The sequence below is a fragment of the Eptatretus burgeri genome, chromosome 2 (genome assembly GCF_056783735.1).
Source record: "Eptatretus burgeri isolate ZD-2024b chromosome 2, Ebu_testis_v1, whole genome shotgun sequence".
Classification (NCBI taxonomy): Eukaryota; Metazoa; Chordata; class Myxini; order Myxiniformes; family Myxinidae; genus Eptatretus; species Eptatretus burgeri.
In genome coordinates, this window is record NC_140962.1 from 31548159 (window position 1) to 31574499 (window position 26341).

Genomic DNA, 26341 nt, shown 5'->3' on the forward strand with positions numbered 1-26341 from the left:
GCTCTTCCTTTATCTCTTGATGTTCTGCAGACAGAACTTGGAAAATGTGTTTGTCTATAGCAAAGCCATCCTGACCAGTTGCTCTTGTTTCAGCTGTTGCTCATAACAGTGATTCTGATTCTTCAGAATCACAGCCTATGGAATTATGTACCAGCGAGGAAGTTAGTTTGACGTCACACCTCAAAGAGTTTGAGGTCTTTCCCAAAAGGAGGAGGAGGAAGAATAAGAAGAAGAAGGTGGCAACTAATGAAGGAGTGGAAAAACCTTCTGCAGGTCTTTCATACATTCTATTTTTTTTTGAACATTCAGTTATTGTATATTCTTTTTACTGGATAATTCCAATTTTTTGTTTGTATTTCTTTAGAATGACAGAATACTTGATAATTGTGACGTGCTTGTGTTATTTAATTCTTTAATTCACTGCCCTTGTCAAATATACCCAAATGAACACTTCACCCAAAACTCTCTTTGTCCCTGTGAATCCTGCACCTTGGTGCTGAACAATCCATTCCTTTAAATTAGAAAATAGAATTTTGACATGAGTGCTTAGGAAGGTATTGCATTTGGGTCCGTTTGTTACTTGGCAAAAACAATTATTTTTTTTGGACAAGTATGTTGATCACCGTTTGTTTGTGTGTTTGTTTGTTTCTCTGTCCGCTCGCCTCCAGCCCAAAGCGCTCAACCGATCGTTCTGAAATTTTCAGAGATTAATGTCACCGACCCTGCGACGGCCCCGCATTGAAGTTTCGTAAAATTCGGTCAACCAAAAAGGTCTACATAGGCCAAAAGGCCAATTTGAACCAAGTTTTCTAAAACCCTCAAATTTCATCCGATTGACTTGAAATTTGAACAGGATTTGTATATCGGGTCAATGAATTCAACCACTTATTAATTGTGCGATCAACATAGGCCAACTTGGACCAGATTTTCTGAAATCCTCAATTTTCATCCAATTGACTTGAAATTTGTATATCAGGTCAATGAATTCAACCACTTATTAATTGACTTGAAATTTGAAGACCATTTGCATATGAGGTCACTGAATTCAACCACCTATTGATTTTGAGGTAAACATAGGTCAAAACGTCAAAATAGGCCAAAAGGCCAATTTGGACCAAATATTCTAAATCCTCAATTTTCATCCAATTGAGTTGCCATTTGAAAATAATTTACATATCAGGTCAATGAATTCAACCATCTATTATTTTTGTGGTTACCATAGGCGAAAAGGTCAACATAGGCCAAATTTCTAAAATCCTCAATTTTAACCCAATTAACTTGAAATGTGAAGAGCATTTGCATATCAGGTTAATGAATTCAACCACCTATTAATTTTGAGGTAAACTTGGGTCAAAAGGTCAATCAGGGCCAAATTTTCTAAAATCCTCAATTTTAATCCGATTGACTTGAAATTTGAAGAGGATTTTCATGTGAGGTCGCTGAATTCAACTACCAATTAATTTTAAGGTCAAAAGGTCAACACAGGCCGAATTTCTTAAATTGATAGATAGGACCAAAAACTAAATGTATCACGATATCACAAAAAGTTGTGGATGAGATATGACAAAACAAGGTGGATGAGTTGAATAGGTAACAAGAACAAGCGGATTTGGTTTGGATCCAGCCTATCAGTGGGATACAAAACGTGAACTGTTCCACCTGGCAGAGGTATGTGCTCTACTGAGTGCCATTCTACTTTGTGCTGTTTTGCCAAGTTGTTACTCTACGAGTGATTTTTCATGTTTGTCTGCACAGAACTCTAGTGTTTTTAACCGCAACCGCTTGTCGGATTGAGACGAAATTTTCACCATTGGTGCGACTACTCATGTAGAATGTTTCAATGATAATTGTGATGTCATAGATCATGTGGTGTGGCAGCTATGTTGGAAAAACTTTGGACCTCTGTATCTCTGAAACCACACCGAGGAAAAAAAAAAAATGAAACTTGGCACATAGCGAGTACTCCTCATGGGGAATGAGTGATTTTTTTTTGACATCAAAGGTGCCTTCGTTATGACGTCATAGTTGCATATGTGGAATGCTACATCTGATCAGTCTGAACATTTTTGAGTCATCTTGGGATAAAATAGTCCACATTTTTTTTTTGATGACATCATCGGTCACGTGATTCAGCAGCCATATTGTTTTAAAAATAAAAACCTTCAAGAATCTTCTTCTCAGAAATGACTGAACAGATTGAAGCAAAACTTTACACATATGACCATCTATCCATGAGGAACAAAAGGGTCACACATATGATATCATAGGTCACATGGTTTGGTAGCCATATTGGATTTACCCGAAAACCTATAAAAAAAAATTTCCGCTCAAAAGAAGTCCTGGCGAAGCTCTGCAATCTCTGATTGCTCTTTTTCTTGTTGTAGTTGCATTGTGTCAGGCGGTTGTGAGTATATGCAGTGGATTGGTGGGTATGGATGGATCATATGAGTTGGTTTGGTTTTTGTGGATTATAAAAGAAAAACTAATTGGATAGTACTTATCGTTGTGCTTTTAGAGAAAGCAAAATTGAAATTGTGAAAGTATATATATATAAAGGCCCAGTCACACCTTGACGTTTTAGCCAACGTATGCCGATGTTTGAAAAAATTTTCTAAAACGCTGGCACACGTTGAATACGTTGTGGGTAAGTTTTGATAACATTGAGAGCACGCTGAAAAACACTGCCATACGTCGTCGTACGTTGGCTTTAAACGTTGTACTTTTCGGTTGTCCTCAAATTTTTGCATGCTTGAAATTTCACGACGTATGCCGGCGTATGACTCACACGTTCCGCTACGCTGGCTACAAGTTGTATGCACGGTCTGCGATCGTTGACAGACGTCAACACATGCTACTTGTAAGTTAATCATAAGTTGAGACACGCCGAGGTAATGTTTAGCGTACCTGAAACTTATTTCTAACCTATGATTAACGTGTTGTTGGCAAGTTACGTGATCGTTGCCACACGTCGACAGACGTTACTTTTAAGTTACTCATAGGCTGAAAGACGTCGGTATAATGGATCGTCCTTGCTTCAGCGTCCACGGCCAAGGCCAGGACACTTATTTGCAGCATTCTTCAAACTTTTGTTCGGCATGACGAGGATGTTCACACTTCGATGTCTAGCTTGGCTATGATTCCATTGTCCATCGACAGCGTCTATTTAAAATAGTCGAGTTTGAGCGTTTTAACACGTTCAGAAGAAACGCTTCAAATTTCCAAACCTCAGCGTCAAAAAACAAAGGCGAGTGACAGCAATTTAAATCGTTCATTGTAAACAATGAAAATAGTTGAGTGGTACCGTTTAAAAGTCGTTGAGTGCAAAAAAATCCAATTGTTGAGCGCAAGCGTCTACTTTCAATAGTGGAGTTTGAGCGATTTAGCACGTTCAATAGAAACAATTAAAATTTCCGAGCGCCAGCGTCAAAAAACAAAGGCGAGTGACAGCAATTTAAATCGTTCATTGGAAACAATGAAAATAGCTGAGTGGTACCGTTTAGAAGTCGTTGAGTGTAAAAAAAAATCCAATTGTTGAGCGCAAGCGTCTACTTTCAATAGTGGAGATGCAGCCATTTAAACCGTTGAGTGGCAGCCTATGAATAACAAACCCCACGTCACCGGCAAAGACAAACTGCCACACGATATGGATAAGTTAGGCTATCGTTGGGCATAGTTTGTGAACGCCAGCTACACGATAATTATTCGTTGGTATACCGTATCTATAAGTTATCGAAGCGCTCTATGCACATTATTAGTTCATTGTGCATTTGTCCAACCCGTTATGAATAGACCTAAATCGTAAAAACAAGCCATAGCTCATTGTTGAAAAAGCCCCATAAAAAATTAGCCGCAAAGAACTTCGAACAATGGTGCAAAGATGTCTCCTACCCGTGGACACGTGGACGCAAGGAGGATCCATCATAACCCACACCCTCCCCCTCACATTCACCTACTACTGCCAACATGAACAAACTACTACTAATACTAATACTGATACTGATACTGTTACTGCTGACATGGACATCGACTCAAAAAGGACTCGAAAACACTGTTGGGTTCCGCTTTTATGAACACCATTTTTATATACCAATTCCCAAAATCGCTGGGAACACGTCTTTATATGGCAGTTGTAAGTTAGAAACACGTTCATTTATTTTTTTTGTCGACCGGAAGACGTCATTGGAATACGTCTACATACGTCAATGTGTGTTGGGACTATGTAAAGAATTGGTTCAAAGCACGTCAAACATAAGTTAGAAATAAGTTTCGTGTAAAAAAGACATTACCGCGACGTGTTTCGACTTATGAGTAGCTTATAAGTAGCCTTTGTGGACGTGTGTAAGCGTCCACGTATCGTGTGTAAAACTTATCCCCATCGCATGCGAAACGTGTGTCATACGCCGAGTACGTCATAAAATTTTGAACATGTTTAAAATTTCTTGACCTACTCTACTTACTACGACGTATGATAGCGTACTTTAGCGTTGTACTCACGTATACCAAACTTACTCATACCGTATTTGACGTGCCCCAACGTTTTAGACACATTTTTCTTAGGTCGGCATACGCTGGCAAGATCGCCAAGGTGTGACCGCGATGTTGACACTTCCATTTCTACGGCAGTTATGATTCGAATCGTTGTGCGTCAGCCTTTTAATAGGCTACGTCACGACATCGTCGGCGATGCGTGCAACGCGCTATGCCTAAGTTAGACTATCGTTGGGCATCGGTTGTGTAGGCCGACAACAGGTTCAGCATTCATTGGTATAAGTTATCTATAACACAACGAAACGTTCTGTGTCCGTTACTAATGCGTTATACATAAGACCAAGTCGCTATGAATACGTCCGAATCTTAAAAAAAAAACATCAAAAGTTCAACGTAAGCCAGCGTTTTACATACATTTTAATACGTTGCCATCGCTGGCGAAAACGTCAAGGTGTGACCGGGCCTTAAGGAAATGTGCAAAATTTGTTTGCTTGTTTTAAACGAAGCTAATTCATGTGTTCAACTTAAAATGATGCATCACTTGCATTATGTTGAGGTGAATTAAAATGTGGGATGTTTGCCAGGAGGTGCACTTGGAGATGTATAATAAGGAGACTGGGGTGATTTGGTTTATTTACAGCCTTTTTGCGATGTCTGTGCTCCTCCTTCAGGGAGGAGAGATTGTTGTCTTCCGATGTTTATTTCTTCTTTCTTTCCAACAGATTCGGTCCTGTTTGTCTTTTTCAATCCTGTCTGTCAAAGTTTGTCTTTCGATCCTGACAAGTCTAACATTCTCAAGATCTCTTTCCGAAAGGAACGTCTGGCAAACCCTCCTACCTACCTTCTTCACAATCCTCTTGAGGAAGTTCAGTCATTTAAGCTCTTGGGTCTCACTATCAGCCATGATCATTCTTCGGCAAACCACATTTCAAACGTTGGCCTCCAAAGCCAGCTGCCGACTGGGCATCCTCTATCGTACAAAGTCCCTCCTTGGCACACCTGAACTCCTTTCCACCGACAAGGCCTTCATCCACAGCTTGACGGAGTACCACTCTCCCATCTGGACTGGCTCCCCAACGAGCCCAGATGGTTTGCCTCCCATAATGCAATTTAAATGCTCTAATTGCAGCGAAGTGCTCCATTTGAAACTTTGTTCAATACATGTAGCTTTTTGATGCCTTAGATTCGTGATAAAAATTTGTGTTGGTGTCGGACAGTGACCAATTGCAAATTAATAATAGGATTTGTAAACCTGTGTTGTGTGGCCAAAATACAGCACTCTGCAATCGTGTTTGCATGGAGCAATATTTTGCAATGTTCAACAAATCTTGATAATGTGGCCACTCAGTGATTCTGTTTGGATTGACTAAAGTTTTGTATTATTTGTTTTCATGCATTATTTTCAGTTTTGATTGATAAGGTTTTCAAGAGGGCAGTCTCGATTTTTTTTTTTTTTTTTACACTGTTAGCTGTTAGGGTCAAAGGTCCAAATGTGTCACGATGTAGGAGTGATAATTTGGGGTTGCTCGAACACAGATCTTGCACCCTGTTACTTTTTCAGATGACATTGATGAGGAGTGGAAATTAGGGGAAACATTTGCATTTCTTTGCGAATGTCTGCAATTTTAGTTTTATTTGGTTTGTTTTTTCTTCCAATTTTGAGTTGCTTGGAAGAATTATGCAAAGAACTTGGAAGAACTTGCTCAGTTTGACACCATGGAAACCAAGGCCTTTAAGATTATTGGAATCTCCCATGATGAAGCTGACTCTATGGGTCTATCACTTCACCATTGCAGGCAGGTCGGTGGTCTCACCGTCTTCTCCCACCTCCTTTCTGGTCTTGCACCCTCTGCTCTTTCCGTACTTTGTCCCCCCCAAAATCCAGGATCACTCATTCAGTCATCCTTTTTTTCCCGCCGGTGGAACCAACATGCAGATCCTCTTCAATCTCATTTTTCCCTCCAGGTCTTAAGACAACTGTTCACCACTATCACAGATCATCCCTAATCCAAAACCATGATCTTTTCTACTGTCACTAACTCCCTCCCCTGCCCCACCCCAATCCTTCCTCCTCCCAAATTTCCAGTATTCCCTTCTGAGAGTTTCCTTCTGTCTCCATCCTTGTCTACCCTCTCCTCACCCTCATTCCTCCCCACACCCATTGTTTGTCCAGGTCTCCCTCTATATTGGCCTTCAACTTTGCTGTTGGTGTCCACCCCCCACCGTCCCCCCCCCCCACTTCCTCAACTGTTCCTTTTGTCCTGTTGTGTCCTGATCGATTCAGTGTGCTAATTCTAGCTCTTCCACAAGCCACAACTATATATATATATATATATAGTCATGTGCCACTTAACGACGGGGTTACGTTCTGAGAAACGCGTCGTTAAGCGACGTCGTCGTTGTGCGAACATCCTTTTTTTTTTCGTTTTCATTTTCGAACATCGTACTTACACAAAACTACACACCTAGGCTATATGGTATAGCCTATTGCTCCTCGGATACAAACCTGTACAGCATGTTACTGTACTGAATACTGTCGGCAATTGTAACACGCATCTAAGAGAGACTGAAGACACGTTAGTTTTACCTTTGTGCTGTTCATGATGGCCATCGGTGTTGTTAGCAGCAGCTTACAATCTCCTCTCGCATCGATTATAGAAAGATGAATAAATAGCGTTTGGATTTTATAAATACGTAATCATTGTATCGATGTTATAATTTACAAATGAAGAAACGAGCTCCTGTCAATTGTGATATATATATATATATTTTCGGAACAGTGCGATTGTTTTAACAACATGAAAAGCTTCACCAAAAAGAAATATGTGTTTTAATTTCGACTGTAACAACGATTTATTCACGGAATTCTTCAATTCAAAGGTAATTTACTTGCTGGAAGTTTAAAGTGCAAATATTGGTTCAGTTTGAAAGCCGATTTCCTTGAATCCCGATTTAGCACGGCCCTGCTTTTTTCGCGATGACATTTTATGGACCTCAATGATCGCATTATAACAGGGCCACACTGTCGTTTATTATCATTATGAAGTATTATGCACTGTACAGCGTACATAATTGTATTTTTATACGACTGGCAGCGCTACGTCGGCTACATCACTCGGCGATAGGAATTTTTCAGCTACATTTTTTTTTTCCCATTTTTTCAGAGCTGTCAGATCCGTCGTATATGCGATCCGTCGTTGCCCGGAACGTAATTAAGCGGCGCATGTCTGTATATGTATGTATATGTATGTATGTGTATATATATATATATATATATATATATATATATATATATATATATATATATATATATATATATATATATATATATATATATATATATATATACACAATTATTTTTTAAGTTATTTTTACAATCGTGCACCATTTCTGATCTAATCTTTTACAAATGTGACATGGAGGTAGGTTAACTGATCCCATCCACTCAAACCCCGTTTTTATTTTTTCGACTTGGTCATTCTGATTTTAAGTGATTAAAGGTGAAACAGCAAAAATCCACACAATTTGGCCTTTCTCTTATATGAGCCTTGTATTTGGGTATGGCACAAAAGTGTTTTCATACACCTTCTATTGGAATGTGCAGAAAAAAAACCTAACAGATTTATGGTCGTTTTTGGGACTATATTTTGGGATTTTGAGGTCAAAATTGGACGCAAAATTATTGATTATGGCCAGCCAAGCATTTATATTTCAACCAATCCAGACAAGACCTGGAACAAACAAACTTACCTTGCCACGGCCCCCTTCAGATTAAAGCAGGTAAACATTGGCCTTTTGTCTTAATTTCTTAATTTGATGTTTGCAAATGGGTGGTGATGTGCCATGGGGTATTGTATCAATCTTTTTGGAAACTACTTTACACTGACATACTTGTTGCCTGATCTGACCTCTGACATATTTTCGCTAACGAGCAAGTTGGTCGTGGCTGTATGGGATTCTAAATGGGATAAAGATTGAGATGGCATCTTCTGTCATCGAGCGGGCAAGCTGGGAGCAACAATTAGCATTTATTACCACGTCTGATGCAATTTAAACGCTCTAATTGCAGCGAAGTGCTCCATTGGAAACTGTTTGTTCAATACATGAAGCTTTTTGATGCCTATACGGTCCTTAATAAAAATTTGTGTTGGTGTCAAAGCCAATGACAAATTGCAAATTGATAATCGGATTTCTAAACCTGTCTTTGGTGGCCAAAATACGGTACTCTGCATTCGTGCTTGCATGGAGCAATAATTTGCAATATGCACCAAACATTGATAATGTGGCCACTCAGCGATTCTGTTTGGATTGACCAAAGTTTTGTATTATTATTATTTTCATGCATTATTTTCAGTTTTGACTGATAAGGTTTTCAAGAGGACAATATATATATATATATATATATATATATATATATATATATATATATATATATATATATATATATATATATATATATATTTTTTTTTTTTTATTTTATTTTTTTTTTTTACACTGTCAAAGGTCCAAATGTGTCGCAATGTAGGAGTGATAATTTAGGGTTGCTTGAACACAGATCTTGCACCCTGTTACTTTTTGGATGACTTATTGATGAGGAGTGAAAATTGGGGGAAACATTTGCATTTATTTACGAATGTCTGCAATATTCGTTTGATTTGATTTGTTTTTTCTTCCAATTTTGAGCCGCTTGGAATAACGAGGTAACGGGAGAAAACGGCAATCCACCGACAGTGAGACATCAGGGGGGAACAAGCAAGAGCATGAACGAGCAGGAAAAGAGGAGGGGGGGATACTAAGAAACAACGAGACAAAGACACACAAATACAGTAATATAACGCATGTGAAGGCACACGAGACCCACAAATACATTAATTACATCAACAAATGAAAAACTGTTAAGCAAGACAATTGCTGAAAAGTTATCCTCAACTTTCAAAGATGGCCTTTCAGAGCAGAGAAGATGGTGTCTGGCTGTGAAGGAAACCGGAACCTGGAATATCAAACAGGAAAAATAAACAAAACTTTCCAAAAGACAATTTTTATTTATTTGTTTATTTTTCCTTGATATAAAATTGTGTGCAAGTGAAGATGCCAAATGTAAAAACAGATTTTTTTTTCCTTTAAAAAAAAAAGCACTAAATTTCCTGGCACACCAACCCAATTTATGCTCTTGTAATGAAAAAGCAAGTTTTGGTCTTTCAAAGATTCTTTTGGAAGGAATTTTTTTTTGCAATGCTCTGATAAAATAAGAGTTTAATGAATACCAAAGTTCAGATGATACTCTCTTTCTTTCTTTCTTTCTTTCTTTCTTTCTTTCTCTCTTCCCCCCCCCCCCCTCACTAAAGATTTACTTGTGTCTGTAGACCTCAAGACCCGATTGCAGAGTGACTTGTACATGGCCTGCAAATCAGGGGATGTGCAAAAGTTGCAAGAACTGCTGCAGCATCTGTTGCCACTGGAAGAATCAGGGGAGTCAGAGAGGACGTCAGTTTCTCAGCCTTTAGAGCCACATTCTTGTAATGGCTCCGAGAATATGGAGAACGTTGGACAAGGAAACGATGATGTACATTTTGTTACTTCCAATAAAGCAGGGTTGGAGAAGGCTGACAGGTCTTTAGAGGCAGTGGGAGTTGTGCCAGTGTGCCTGCTCACCACAGCTCTTCTTAACGAACCCTTTGGCAAAAATGATTTCACCCCTTTGCATGTGGCCGCGTTCGCTGGACACCACACTGCGGTTACTTTGCTCTTGGAAGCCGGATCCGATCCGGCCATTAGGTGTGTTTGACTGTGCGTGATCCCAAAAAAATTTACATTTGGGTTGTGGTTTTATGGTAGTCTGCTAATGTAGTGATTAGTGAATGGTGCGTGTGAAAGTGATCATTTCATGATTAAAAGGTGATTATCTTAATCGTTTTTTTACGTTGAACATGATGGAATTTTATTATATTATTTCAGGAACAGGAAAGGAAAGAGCGCTTACAGCATTTCGACACAGAAGACAACGAGAACAGCATTTATTAGCTACAGGGAAACTCATCCGCAGAAGTATGATTATGACATGGCACAGGTATGGTCATTGTTAAGGTTTGGGAAATTGTTAGGACCAGTAAAGAAAGTATTTGGGGAGGTAGTTGGTAAAGTTGGATGTCGAGGAATATTTTGTTGCTGATCATTTTTCTTGGATACCATTTCTCTACTCTAACAACTCTATGTTGTTCCACAAGCACTCCTTTCCTCAGCCTTGTACTCCTAGTTTGCAAACCTTACAAGCTCATGGCTGAATAGTCTCTCATGCTAGACTGAGGATTGGCAGCAGAGACATCCTTTCGACTGATGCATTAGAACCTGGTTTGATACCTGGAGCATGGCATTGGACCAGATATGTTTAATGTCTTTACTCTCTATCTTTGGAAGCACATTGGCAATCCTTTCTGCCTTGGAAAAACAGCCTCTGAAATATATACATTTACTTGAGCTCATTGGCCTCATCTGATGGAAGCCAGTTACATTTTCAAGCAGACCTCTTTGCGTTGCTCGTCCAAAGCTTGGCACAGGCTAGTCACACTCAAATGTGCCAGTCAGACGTTCATGCATTGTCAGATTTGTGCTTATTTTCTGTATTACTTGGTCTGTTGCAATGAATGAAAAATAATTTGGGTCAGGGTATGAAGGTTGGCTGGTCAGAATATCAAACTGCATCACTTTACTAAGATTATGATACTGTTACGGAAATGGCCCTTATGGGACTACTAAATATAGGATTAGCTCAGATCCCCCTTTAAATGCATGTATAGCAAGGTTGTGTGGTAAAAAGGACGTTATGTGTGTGTCGGGAGGTGTAAGAGGCTGTTTTTATGTTCATACGGTGGTGAAACAAGGGCCCGATCTTCTTCCCCCCCCCCTCTTCGGCCGATAAGCCACGCGCAGTCAGAGAAGGGGTGTGGCCTGGAGAGAGGGTGTGGCGAGAGAGAGGAAGTGCTGCGAAGGGGAGGAGTTTGTCGGTTTTTCGCCAAAAGAGGCGTGCTCGTGGAACGAGAGAGAAAACGAGACCTCAGGCTCAGGTTCAGTTTTGGCGGTTTGGAAAACTGCAGGCGGTTGAGAGGAGCGCTCGTGTCTCGAAGCGAGCAAACGAGTTTGGAAAACGGCTGTCGCTGAGAGGAAAGGGTGCTAGTGTCTCGAAGCGTGCTCATGATTAAAAGCGAGCGAACGAAGGAGGGACAGTGGAATCTGACGGTACAGAAACGGCAGTCGGCTTTGAGAGGCTGCCTGCACGTGGAGTCGACGATCAACTCGTACGGGGAGGTGATCAACAGATTCGGCCTGCGTCTGGCCGTGGAGCCTCAGTCCATACTCTCCACATGGCTCGACACATTGTCGATCCGCCTGCGGAGCTTGGCCCCTCGACTTGGGCCTTGTCTGGTGCACAGGCCAGGCTTGGATTTGTATGCTGGATCTCGAGAGAGATCGGCTGAGGCCCATCGTTGATCTGGCGGACTTGTGCCGTCGACATTGCGCTGAGGAGAGCGTGCGCATGCAGTGCCTTGAGGGAGCAAGAGTACGAGCTCCATTTCACCACACGGCACGTTCGAGTGGGAGTTCGAATCCGTGGACATTCGCCTGTTGCGAGCGACATTCGTGCTTTTGACACTGTCCTCTCGTCCATGAGCCATCACCAAGTACTCTGTCTTGTCTTGTATGCATGCTGTTTGTCTTTGTCTGCACGTGTTATATATGGAATATTTTGGTTCCATATATTTAGACCTTTAGAAACCTTTAGACCGTGGTTCCCTAGTTAAGAACGGGTTGAGGTTTGTTAATAAAAACAATGTCGTGAATTTTGCTTGTGTTGTGATCCCCGATGTTCCCCAATAAATCTGGTTAATTCGTATGAAGTTGCCGCTATGGATTAATTCATGTCGCGTCGAGGAACGATCCGTTCGATTGGCATATAAAACCAAAAGTGGTTACAGACTGGTGGACTCTGCTCGGTCTCTGACAAAACCAGTCTGTAACCAGGGGTTCTATTTCCCCAACTGGCAAGGTACAAGGATTACGTTGGTATCACGATTGAAGGCGCGTGACCCGAGGCCTGTGCTGAGCCGGCTGGCGTTATAAACCCCTGAGATGGTGGTGGTGAGGGTGGCGCCTAGGACCGGGTCAGAATCCCGCCACCCCGGATCCGCAACAATACTATATTATTATTTATATGACGAATAAAGTTTATAATGTTGGATAAAATCAATATAGCCTGCCGCTGACTGGGCATCCTCCATCGTACAAAGTCCTTCCTTGGCACACCTGAACTCCTATCCGCCTACAAGGCCTTTATCCACAGCTTGATGGAGTACTGTTCTCCCCTCTGGGCTGGCTCCCCTGCCTCACACCGTGCTCAGTTTGTCGCCGTGGAAACCAAGGCCTTCAAGATTGTAATCTCCCACGTTGAAGATGAGTCCATGGGCCTATCACTTCGCCATTGCAAACAGATCGGTGATCTCTCTGTCTTCTTCTGCCTACTTTCCGTGCATTGTCCTCGCCCCTCCCCCCCAGGTCTCTGCAGGGCTCACATGATCAACCATCAACCTCCTTCTGGTGAAGCGACCTAAATCCAGGATCATTGTTCACCTCCACTCATTTGTTCCTCTCTTTTTTTTTTTCCTCCCTGTTGAACCAACTTCCACATTCTCTTCAATCTCATTCTTCCCTCCACCCCAATTCCCTCCTCATTACAAATTTCCAATTTCCCTCCTGAGAGTTTCTTTCTCTCTCCATCTTGGCCACTCCATGCATCCTCTCCTGCCCACCATTCTTCCCGACACCCTTTGTTTGTCTGCTTCCTTCTGTTCTGGCCTTCAGCTCTGCTGTTGGTGTTTCCCCCCTCTCTCTACTGTTCCTTTTGTCCTGTTGTGGCGTGATATGTTCAGTGTCCCAGTACTATCCCTTCCACGAGCCTCGACTATGTACGTATACAAAAAAGGTGCTGAGTAAGGTATGCTAAGAGCCGTGGGAAGCAAGGAGAACCTGAGTTCTGGCCATTAATGCATCGTCAGAGCAAGAGTGTTAACAATGCTCTGATAAAGGGTTAACACTTGAAACGTCAGCTTCATGCTTCCCATGGTGGTTATACGAGTAATAATATGACTAATAGTATGAGTTCCCTTACAAGAACCTTTGACACAGGAGGAGGCCATTAGGCCCATCACTGCACCTGCTTCATACTTGCTCTATCCTTTTAAATGCTGAGCATCAAGCAAGGATGCTGGCTTGATGCTCACGTACTCACATGAGGAAGCAGCATACCATTTTTTTAAGTCTTTGGTGTGACTTGGCCGGGGTTCGAACTGCTGGCTTCCCAGATGCTCTAACCATTACACCACCGAGGCTGGTTTGTACTGAAAACCTCATGCTTTCATCAGTTCACGTGATTATCCAACCGCATGTGTTGCAATGTGGCCTGTGAGCCATGCTACCCAAGACGCATTTTCAAAATGGATTTCTATGCAGATATTGAGGCTCATAGAGAAGATAAATGACAAAAGATGTTATATCCATGTATTCTTAAAATGGAGATGAAGGGAAGAGGTGGATATGGGATGTATACCGTAAGCAGATGAAGTTAACGTGCAGAAAATGTCTCACCTGCATTTGTGTATATTACAAGTATGCAGTATGTCACTTCTGGTTACTGGGTCGTGTTTTGGTGACATGACATGGATTGGCGGAGAGAATATTTTAACATTACCGGATATGAGCAACGTTGCTCAGGCATGGCCTTACTTGATTGCATGTGCTCATCAATGACCTACTCTTTCTCATTCTCTTCAAGTTCAACTTTAGAATCGAGTCCCTTCGGGCCTGATGATTTTTTTGTTTGTTTGTTTAATGCCATGAACAAGCCTCGGTACATACCGGGTGATGAAGGTTGTGGTCAAGTATCATCCGAATTGCATGTGTAGTTTCTGCGAAGAAGGCAAATACCTATTTTGGGGGGAAACCCCCGAGACCCCCTTCGGGCCCGAATTTTTTTTAATGCCATGAACAAACTTTGGTACATATAGGGTAATGAAGGTTGTGGTGAGGCTTCATCGAAATTGTATGTGTAGTTTCAGAGAGGAAGTTGCAAGTATTTGTGGACAGATGGACGGACAGACAGACGACGTGCCATCCCATAAGCTCCCCAGAACTACGTTCTCATTGAGCTAAAATAAATAAATGACTTGGGTGGGGTCTACAAGCAGCATATTTCATTGGTCATGATGATGTAAATGCCACAATATTTTGTCCAAGTACTGCTAAACTGAAGGTTTTTGAAAGTGCCAAAAAGGTGATTTGTGTTCTCCAGTGTTCAAGTATATGATTTAATTTTTTTTTTTGGTATACATCGCCGAGGCTTGTGGAAGAGCTAGCACAATGAATTGATCAGGATGTAACAGACAGATCCAGGACGCAAAACGTGTGTGCATGGAGGAGGAAACACCAAGGAGCAAAAACTGGGAAATTAGGGATTTGGGGTTGGGTTAACGAGGGTAGAATAGAAAATGGTTTTGGAATGGGGATGATCTGAGATTGTGGTAAAGTTGTCTTGAAGACCTGAAGGAAGAATGGGATTGAAGAGGATGTGGAAGTTGATTCCACAGGTGCGATAAAAGAGGAACAAATAAGTGGAGATGAGCAGTGATCCTGGCTGGATTCAGGTAATTTTATCAGAAGATGGTTGATGGTGGACCACGTGAGCCCTGCAAAAACCTGCGGATACAAAGCACGTAAAGAGCAGAGCGTGCAAGACCAGAAAAGAGGCGGTAGAAGATAGAGAGGCCACCAACCTGTTGGCGATAGCAAAATGATAAGCCCATAGACTTAGCTTCAGCGTGGGAGATTCCAATGATCTTGAAGGCCTTTGGTCTCCTTGAAGCATCAAGCTGAGCAAGATGTGAGGCATGGAAGCCAGCCCAGAGGGCAGAGCAGTACTCCATCAAGCTGGAGTACTGCTCTCTGACGTCAAGGATGACGACCTTGTAAGTGGATACGAGTTCAGAAGTGTCAAGGAAGGACTTTGTACACTGGAGATAATTGAAACAAAATAAGGATTTTAAAAGTTGTGGAAAAAAAAATCCGGAAGTTTACTTCTGTTGATGCAGCGTTTTTACACCACCTTATTTACCACGTTACAATAGTTATTCGTGCCTGTTGTTTGTGTCCTTTGTGTCCTACCTTAAAAACTGTAGGTTTCCTATTTGGAATGATTTTCAATTTTGTTTGACTGCCAGTCAGACAGAGTAAGAAAAAAATTATCTCTCTCCTCTCTGTGCATTTGTGATTGGGACGAATTCTGAGCCAAACTACTGTCAAGACTTCAGGTTTGTTTTTTGATTCATGTTCAAAATATCACATTCAATTGAAATTAATTTATTTCTCGATCATACACTGACATTTGTAGACAGCCAGACAGACGGAGTGAACCAATTGCTTAAGCCCCCTTTTCGCTTTGTGCATACATGATAATTCTGGCAAACATTGCAGAATACATGGAACAACCTCCCAATGGAATTTCTCAGTAAATTGCAGTAAAGCATTCCAAAATGTATATCAGTTGTTTTGCATGAAAAAGGTTATAACACCAAACATTGAAATTTTATCATTTAATGTTGTAAAATACAATCCATTTTTAGCTCGCCTGTTTGAAGAACAGAGAGCTATAGCGATACCCCCGGCGTGAGCGTGAAAATGTTAAAGTTTTTGGTGCAAGTAATTTGGAAGCTTGCCGTTCATTTAATATGTGTACTAGGATGCTGATATTTGGCATGGAGGTTCCTTTGGGGTATATTATTGATGTAGTGAAGTTGAAATGAAAAAATAATTTTGACCTGTTTTTAACTTAACTTTTTTGTAGCACATCAACGTTAAAGTTTTTTCCTTTCTAATGTTTTTATCTACCACACTTTTTTACTGATTACAATATACAAATAGTCCGTGAGCCAGTCGCCTGATTTTGACCAATTAGTACCACCTCGGGGCACCAAACTTTATTGTGATTTTCTGATAGCTATATGTGTCTGTAACTCAATGCACCATGATGGACATCTGCGACTCACAGCTTAAGCTCAGTAGAGCCTTTTAAGCATAGGTGGGGTCTACTCAGAAAAACGTCATATTTTCTGACATAAGAAAAAAAACATTGTGTACTCGCAAGTATTTATTGACACCAACAACATGAAAAACGCAAGTCCATTTCCATGCGATGTACCACTGGAGAGAATTACATGTATTGAATCACACCAAATGATATTGATTATCGTTTATAATGTGTCACTATCGCTGTCACTGTCCGAACCATCAGATCCCTCTTCCTGCTCAGCATGGACCTCCTCGTCTTTCATGTTCTCACATTCCTGCAGTCAGCAGGCCTGAGTACAGTGCAGTCCATTCACCATACACTGGCAGGTGGGCAACTTGCATGACTTCTTGCATTTGCAAGACAGGAACTCCGACGAGACGAGTCAGAGACCATACCAGGTTCGTTCGCATCGCAATATCCCTCACAGATTGCAGATCTAATACCTGGGGTTTCAAGACTGGTGGACCCAGTCTATTTCCAGCATTGTACTCTGGAATATCTAGTGGAACAGCAGTTACACTACGCTCTTTCCTGGTGAGAAACTGAGCCTCAGTTTCTTGAGGTTGGGCTGTGTGACCCTGTGGCTGTATCATGATCCCATTCACTCTATGTGATGTGCCTCCACCACTTAAAGTTTCTTCAAGCCTATCTTTGTTGTCATCGGCAAGTGAGGAGGGAATGCAAGGATGGGAAGATTATGGGAGAACTATACCTCGGTCTGCTTCTTTCATCTGCTTTTGAAGGCACAATGCAGTGTCTATTTCTTCCAGCTTGGAGTAGGAAACACCATGGCCAAGGCGATTGAGCATTTTGATTAGCTCAACATTTCCTGTCAGTGACTTAACATCCCATGGTAGCAATATGTGTTTAGCAGGGACGACTTTTCCTCTACTGACAGCACAGATACAATCCTGACCTACCGATTGGACAACTCGTTCCACCTTCTGCGTTCCATCTTGTTCTGTTCCATGAAGTAGCAGTTTCAGAAACATCTTTAAAGATTCTGGCAATTCAGTATAGCCAGATTTCAGTTCAGCAGGGTGTGGAGGCCAAGGCTTTTCTTTCATGTTTTTAATTTGTCCTCTCAAGTGGTTCGCAGAAAGTTTGACAATGTTCTCAATATCATCTGAGTACTTTGCATCCTGCAGTTGTTCTTCGGCCTTCATCATTTTGACCACTACCTGCTCCAAGGAAAGGCCATCTGGATATACAAGAAGTTTTCCTTTATCATCAGAGACGAAAAGAAGTGACTTCTTGAATTCACATTCTAGCTTCCGGCGAATATGTTTCTTCGTAGAGGGTTTCACATCATTGATGCCAAGTTCGTGCAGGAAATTCAACAACTTTTCAGTTAGTTCCATCATTCTGACAACTTCAGGTTGAACAAATAATGTCTTGCGCACATGCTTGAACAGAAGAAGGTAGGCCTCCCGCTCTGCTGCCAGATAAGCATCATCATCTTCAGTGACTTTTGATGTTTTCTCCATTGCTCCACGGGTGTATTTGCGGTAACATGATTTATGGTCATGAGCCTCGGCAGCAACCAACTCTCTGGATGTGATGGCAAGTATTTTCTGATCCAATTTGGCCTGAGCAACACTTCTCACTGTTTCATCTGACATGAGTTCTCTGGACTGTAGGAGTATTTCTCTGGTGTTCGAACCAGCCACATATTTGCTTTCCTTCTCACAGACGATACATACAGGGTCTAAGACACGAGATGTCGTTGAAGGAGCACGAGAAGATTTTCTCCTTTTGGTGGAACATTCCGGCTCAGAGTCAGGTTCTTGGAACTTCTGAAGCATTTTATTGTGTGTAAAATCAGATCTACAGTCTCTGTGGCAGAACAACTTTTCGCCGTAATCATCTTCTTTAAGCTCCAGGATGGGCCCAAAATTCCGTAAGTTGGCTGCATGGAGTAATACACCAACAGATTCATCGTCTCTGGGTTTGGTCAGTTCAGATTCTGAAGTCTGCTTGGAACAAATAATGCAAGCCCTTTCTTTCAATGATTGCATTTTCTGTTTTTTCTTTGGTGAGTCCATCATGTATCATTGTAGAGTGTTACCTCCATACAGTCAGTCACCTGAAAAGATATAAAAACTAGTTAAGTACACTATTGTCATAGAAATGTATCCACTCTATTATCATTTTATTCTCTGGATCTTTGAATAATTTCCAATTTTGCTGAAGCTGAAATACATATTAACTATGACTTAAGTAAGGTTATCAAATTTAAGATCAACAAGGTATAAAATAACTTCGGAATAAAATGGTCTTACTTGATGTTGAAGATCGGTGAAATGAAGACAAGCTGTCGACTGCAAAACAAACTTGACTATGGATGTTAGTATAATAAACAAGAGGTTATTTCACCTTAATAACTTAATCAAATATGAAGAAATTCTCAATAAATGTTATCATGTCCATTAGCAGTAAATATTTATGCTATTGATCAATATTGCGCAATTATTGATATCGCAGAGATTAGGACGCAAAGAGAAATTACAATCACATTTTTATGTTACTGTAATATATTTGATATATTCCTTAAGTATAATCACTGTCAGACACACACAACACAACTTCATTATGAAAATTTCTTTTTATTTGGCCTGTCCAGCCATTTAAGCATTAAAACATGGATGACAAAATTGTACATTTTGTGTATTTTGCGCAAAAAAAATTAATTATGCGATAAAAAAAACTTAAGCTGTGAGTTTGAAATGTCCTTCATGCATTTTTGTGAAGTATATGGGTACACCATCAATAAAAAAATAAGTTTCGTTTGGTGCCTCCAGATGGTACTGATATCTTATCTGGCTCATGGACTAAAATCAATGAAGACCACAAGGGGAAAACCAGAGATGTCAGGATAAGTCAATTTTGAAGAAACTGAAAAACAAAGTTTCAAGACTTTGGTGGACTGTTTAATAACTGTCATATAGATTTCTTTTCCAGTAAAAGGAAGAGTGATCATTGGCCGATCAAATTAAGCATGTAGCATTTGCCAAGCTTCTGTGTTATTTAATTTAAGAGCAAAGAACGAATCATTGTTGCAAACTGACATCACTGGTTATTCCCTTGTTTAATAATTGCCATGCAATTTTAACCCAGGATGTGCAGCAAATTCATGCTTGTTGGTTATTAGCAAACATTACATGACTTTGGTGATCACAGATTATTTTTTTTCAACATTAAACGGTCATTGTTTTTTTGTTTGATTGGTGTTCAACGCCATACTCAAGGGTATTTCGCTTATATGACGACGGATTCTCCATTTCTTACTCCGTACTACTTAATATGATGGGAAACCAAGGATAAACCACCCCCGCGATAGCCGGTCACCTTGTGTGACTCCCTCATATACCTAAGCAGGTTGATTGGGCGGTGGGTACATCGAATGAGGATGGATACTCAGACGCGCTAACCATTAAGCCACGGCGTGGGTCCCATAAAAGTCACAATAAATGTTTGACCAGGCTTGAACCACGATATGCACCAACTACGGAGCCCATGATATAACCAAATAGGCCATTGTAGTGCTCAGAGTTTATGCTGTGATAGTTTTACAACCTTTTATAACTTAATTTCTCAACTCTGAATATTATGATGGAACAGTTAACATGAATGACGCATAAAGCCAATCTTATCTGAGTGAAAACTTTAATTTTAATACTTTGCAGAACACAAAACCTGTGATCAAAAATAATAGATCCATGATATAACCAAATAGGCTATTGTTGTGCTCAGAGTTTATGCTGTGAAAGTTTTACAACCTTTCATTTGTTAGTTTCTCAACTCTGAATATTATGGTGGAACAGTTAACATGAATGAAAGGGAGATAACCAGGAGTAAAGTACTGACAACTCTGGGTTTCTACTTGTTCAGCTTTGATAACACTTGTTTTTTCATTGCACGGCTAAACTTCATACCATATAAATGATGTGACACCCCTGGTTATTTGTTAAAGTAATATTGTGAGAGGAAACCTTATGTTGCCAACTATTGGCAGGTGCAATAACCCTGAAATTTATAAAAAGTGACATCTCTGGTTTTTCCCTTGTGGTCTTCACATATATTGCTTTAAAATTATTTGGATCAGACTTCACTGCAATGCTTTATAAAAAAATATTATTAGACTAGTCTTTGAGCGTCAGCGTCAGCATGAAAATGTTAAAGTTTTTGGTGCAAGTTATTTCCTTTCTAATGTTTTTATCTACCACACTATTTTTTACTGATTACAATATACAAATGCATATGTTGCTTTAAAATTATTTGGATCAGACTTCACTGCAATGCTTTATAAAAAATATTATTAGACTCGTCTTTTAAAAACGAAAAACGGTAAATGTATAAACAGGTGAGCATTGGGTGGCTTTGACACCACTGGTTTCAACTATGTTGGTCAGACAATTTTGTTTTTGTCTGTCTGTCTATGTTTATTTGTCAATCACCTACAAGTCACTATTTTCAACCAATCTTCATGAAACTTTACCAAGCTGTAGAGGTAGTCTCAACGGAGAAGCTGATTGATTTTGAGGTCAAAGGTCATCTTGAGGTCCAATTTCTAAAATCGGCATTTTACATCCAACTGACTTGAAAGTTGAACAAGATTTACATATTGCATCAATGAATTGGGAAACCAACTATTTCTGATGTCAAAAGGTAAAAGGTCAACTCAAGATCAAACTTCTAAAATCATCAATTTCAATCTGAAAAATAATCAATTTTCATACAATTGACCTGAGCTTTGATTAAGATTGTCAATTTTAATCTTAATGAAATGGACAATTTGATGTATCCATGGCAACCTTTGGAGAGGAGGGTGGATTTTGCAAGTATCGAGCTCTGCACGACGTCTTTTTCTTGTTTGTTTGCTTGTCAATTGCCTACAGGTTACAATTCAAAACCGAACATCATGAAACTTTCCCAAGTTGTGGAGGTAGTCTCACTTGAGAAGCCTATTGATGTTGAGGTCAAAGATCAAAGGGCATCTTCAGGTCGAATTTCTAAAATTGTCATTTTTCATCCGATTGACTTGAAAGTCGAACAGGATTTTCATATTGTGTCAATGAATTGGGAAACCAACTATTTGAGGTCAAAATGTCAACTCAAGGTCAAACTTCTAAAATGAAATTTCCTCTGAAAAATCGTCAATTTTCATCTGATTAACCTGAAAATTAAGCAGCAATTGCATAGTCCATCACCGAATGAGGAAAACTCCTATTTTTGAGATCAAAAGGTGAAAGGTCAACTCAAGATCAAACTTCTAAAATCATCAATTTCAATCTTAAAAATAATCAATCTTCATCCAATTGACCTGAGCTTTGATTAAGATTGTCAATTTTAATCTTAATGAAATGGACAATTTGATGTATCCATGGTAACCTTTGGAGAGGGGGTGGTGGATTTTGCAAGTATCGTGCTCTGCACGACTTTTTCTTGTTTGTTTGCGAACAAAATATCTCAAAAAGTTGTGGACAGATTTAGGACGAAATTTTGTGGAGAGGTTGGATATGTGACAAAGACGAAATGGTTAGATTTGGGTGAAGATCTGAATCTGGATCTGAGAATTTTTTTTTAAGTGATTCTTCACCATTGGGAAATCGGGCCAAAAACTATATATAGCAGGATATCTCAAAATGTTGTTGGCAGATTTGGATGAAACTTGATGGGCTAGTTGGATGTATAACAAGGAAGAACTGATTCGATTTTGGTGACGATCTGACTCTGGATCTGGATACGAGAATTATTTATTTTTTAAAGTGAGTCTTCACCATTGAATGATCGGGCTAAAACAATATATAGCATGCTATTTCAAAAAGTTATGGACAGATTCGAACGAAACTTGGTGGTCGAGTTGGTTCAGTGACAAGAATGAGTCAATTAAATTTTAGTGCAGGTCCGAATCCAGATTTGGCCTATCAGTGGGTTACAAAATGTAAACTCATCAGCCTGGCGGAGGTATGCGCACCACCAAGTGCCCTTATAGTTAAAATTAATATTAAAGACTAATACCTTAAAGGGATTCTCCTGTAAAGAATCTCACCTCATCCTTTCTCGGTCCTGTCACTGCAGATCCCAGTGCCGCTGACTGAGGAGGAAAAGCAGCAGCGGGCGGACAAGCTCCATATGCAGAAAACTATCAGGAGGGAACGTGAAAGGGAACGGCAACGAGAGCAGCAACGAGTGATTGCTGAGGAAGAAGAGAGGACAAAGTTTGTTGCTCTCTCCGACCGCGAAAAGGTTTGCACTGTATTAGAACATTTTAGTCATCTTTGTGCCGTCAACAACGACCGATTGAAGAAATCGGTTTCTTGTTACCTTATGTGGTTTGTTTTAGAGAGCGATCGCAGCAGAACGAAGGATTGCCCAATCCTCAACAAGATGTACAAACAACATTCCGTGAGTGTTCTCCTGCAAACTCTGCTACAGTTTTTCTTTGCTGCACATAATTTTATTCTACTTGATTGTCTGAAACTTTTTGCCTCCGTGTTTTTGGTTAATTTTCACTCTTCAAATAACCCCGGAGGAGTTGCCTCTTATTTTATTTCCATAAGCAACTTTGCTGCAGATATACACAGTATTAAGAAGCAGTGTCTTTTTAATTTTTTTCACCATGTGCACAATTGTGTTAAAAAAAAAAACATTTTCAGCATCGCGCAACCATTTGTGAAACTGTTTGTGACATTTTGTCGATTTGGTTATTTTAAGAATCCCCCCTTGAGAAGATGAAAGAAATGGAGGGAACAAGGGTACTAGGTCTGTGGTTATCTGGTGAATGGGGAAGCAAAGTCCACTTGAATTCCTCGTAATGACTTGATTTCCTTGGGTTCGTGAGAGGTCTCGCCTTGTCCTGGCGAAATAGTGACCTCGACAATGTGTTCGTAGTTGGTTACTCGCTTCAATTGCTTTCTTTGGATCGCATGATGAGTCTCGATTCTTTTGCCAAGACGCCATTGGAGAAAACGCTCTCCCACCAGTTTGTTCTTGTATGTCGCCTGTATCGAACAGACTCCGCATACATACAGCACGAGGTAAAAACGACCATTCGCAGGTTAACAGCTGCTGCTTTCAGGGGTGCCCATCAATGGGCCACATCTCACTGAGTCTTGTTTGGTGTTTCTCTGTATTTCCTCATACAAAGGCATACATAACAGATGCTAATGACCGGAAGTGAGTTGAGTTCACATAAAAACTGGATGTGGGAATAGGGGGAAAAAAGGACAAAAACTACAGAAGTCAACTTTTAAATTTCACTAGTAATCAGCATCCACAACCATCCTTGACCATGTCATAGAATGTCGGCCGAGGCCCATCGCTTGTTTTCTTCTGCCCTTACTTTTCACTTTTATTTGCTTTTAAGTTTGTTTTCTCCACAACTGCTTGAGCAATTGGCACAAAACTTTCAACATAGAAGCACCTATCCATGGAGAATTTTTTTTATTTTTTTATTTCATGATTATTGGATGGAAAATATGGCCGGCATTCCAAGAAGTCTGTTTTCTGTAGGCATAAGTTACAAGGTGTTTCACGTATCGGGAATAAAGTCTTTCATTTTAGTGGGACCCACCAAAGGCATGGATATCTCACTCAGAAGTGGGGTCATCTGCTCCGTGCTGATGATGACCAACCAGGCAGAAGCACTTGTTTGCAGATAGTGCTTGTCTAAGGTGAGCTAACCTGTACCTGTTGAGGTCGAGAATGTAAGAAATTCTCGTGACTATGACACCACAGTATGACCTACACTGCAGGGGATTGTAGGAAGCTCCTGGATCCGCTGTCAGCTTGCACATAACTGGAGGATCCGTGCTTATTACCCTTGCCAGAGCAGAAGTTATTGCAATTGGGTCTGTCTGTCTTACTTGGCAAAAATTTTTTTTGACAAGTATGTTGATCGCTTCTGTTTGTCTGCTCACCATTAATCACCCACAGGTCAAAATTTTAAACTGATCTTCATGAATCTTCACCAAATGGTGGACTATGTGATCTCACAGAATCCTATTTATTTTTGAGATCAAAAGGTCAAAAGGTAATCATTGGCCAAATGTCAACAACTTTTTCAAGTTTATAAAATCCTCAATTTTCATCAGATTGACTTCAAATTTGAATACGATTTGCATATCAGGTCACTGAATTCAACCACCAACTATGTTTAAGGTCAACTTAGGCCAAAAGGTCAACATAGGAGGAGGAGGAGATTGGGACCATACTCTGTGCAGAGCGTTGGTGCTGCTTAAGCAGTCTCCTTGGCTATTGGGCACAATCCTGGATGGGTCGCCACTCCGACACAGTATACCAGCATGCTGGCACTCATTTTGCCGACCTCAGAAGGATGACAGGCCAAGTTAACCCCACCTGGTATTAATTCAACAGCTGAGCAGGATTTGAACTCAGGATTCTAAGATCCCAAGCCCACCACCCTAACCATTAAGCCAACACCAGGCATACAACATCAGCCAAATTCCAAAATACAACATAGGCCTTGACTCAACATAGGCCAAATTCCTAAAATCCTCAATTTTAATTTGATTAACTTGAAATTTGAAGAGCATTTGCATATCAGGTCACGGTATTCACCCAAAAACTATTTTTAAGGTTAACATCGGCCAAAGGGTCAACATAAGCCGAAATTTCTAACATTGTCAATTTTCATTTGATTGACTTGAAATTTGAACAGTATTTGCATGCCAGGTCAATGAATTGAACAACCAAGTATTATGAAGGTCAAATGGTCAACATTGGCCTAATTTCTAACATTGAGAGATCAGGCCAAAAGTTATCTCAAAAATGATATCTCAAAAAGTTGTGGATGAGTTATAACAGAACGAGGTGGATGAGTTGGTGAGGTGACAAGAACAAGCGGATTAGATTTTGGTTCATCAGTGGGAAACAAAATGTAAACTGTTCAGTTAGCGGAGGTATGTGCCCTACTCAAGGGGCTGTCACACCTTGACATTTTAGCCAGCGTATGGCAACGTATCAAAATGTATGTAAAACGCTGGCGTACGCTGAACTATTGATGTTTTTTTTTAAGTTTTAGGCATATGCATAACGTATTAGTAACGTACACAGAACTTTTCACTAACTTATAGATAACTTGTACCAACGAATGCTTAGCGTGTTGTCGGCGTTCACAACCGATGCCCAACGATGGTCTAACTTATGCATAGCGCGGCAGCGTATCGCCGACAATCACGTGGCGTAGCCTATTAATAGGCTGCCGCTCAACGATTTAAAGGCCCTGTCACACCTTGATTTAGCCAGTGTATGCTGACGTATGAAAAATTTGTCTAAAACGCTGGCACACGGCGAATACGTGATGGGTAAGTTTTGTATACGTTAAGAGCACGCTGAAGCATGCTGGCATACATCGTAGTACACCGAGCTCGTCGACAAATTTTAAGCATGCTCAAAATTTTTTGACATATGCCAGCGTATGACTGACACGTTCCGCATACGCTGGCCATAAGTTGTAGGCACGTTATGCGATCTTTGACACACGTCGACACAAGTTACTTGTAAGTTACTCATAAGTCGAAACACGTCGACGTAATGTTTAGCGCACCCGAAACTTATTTCTAACCTATGAGTAACGTGCTTTGAACCTATGAGTAACGTATCTCCAATGCATATTGACGTATGTAGACGTATTTGACATCTAAATGATTTAAATCGTTGAGCGGGCAGCCTTTTAATTATATTATAACCGCACTAGGAATCGAAGTGTCAACATCA

The 26341-nt window shown here is 40.4% G+C and overlaps 1 protein-coding gene across 3 annotated transcripts in view; it reads left to right on the forward strand.

The window, feature by feature from the left end:
* ANKZF1 (ankyrin repeat and zinc finger peptidyl tRNA hydrolase 1) overlaps positions 1-26341 on the forward strand; it is a 107140-nt gene that overhangs the window by 11352 nt on the left and 69447 nt on the right. The window contains exons 9-13 of one of the 3 annotated variants that reach the window (XM_085866737.1): positions 127-273; positions 9834-10263; positions 10444-10555; positions 22682-22849; positions 22947-23008. In XM_085866737.1, the coding sequence (XP_085722863.1) occupies positions 127-273; positions 9834-10263; positions 10444-10555; positions 22682-22849; positions 22947-23008 (919 nt within the window). Of the gene's footprint in view, positions 1-93; positions 274-9833; positions 10264-10443; positions 10556-22681; positions 22850-22946; positions 23009-26341 lie in introns of all 3 variants that reach the window. The other 2 variants (XM_085866723.1, XM_085866726.1) reach the window with 2 other exon arrangements.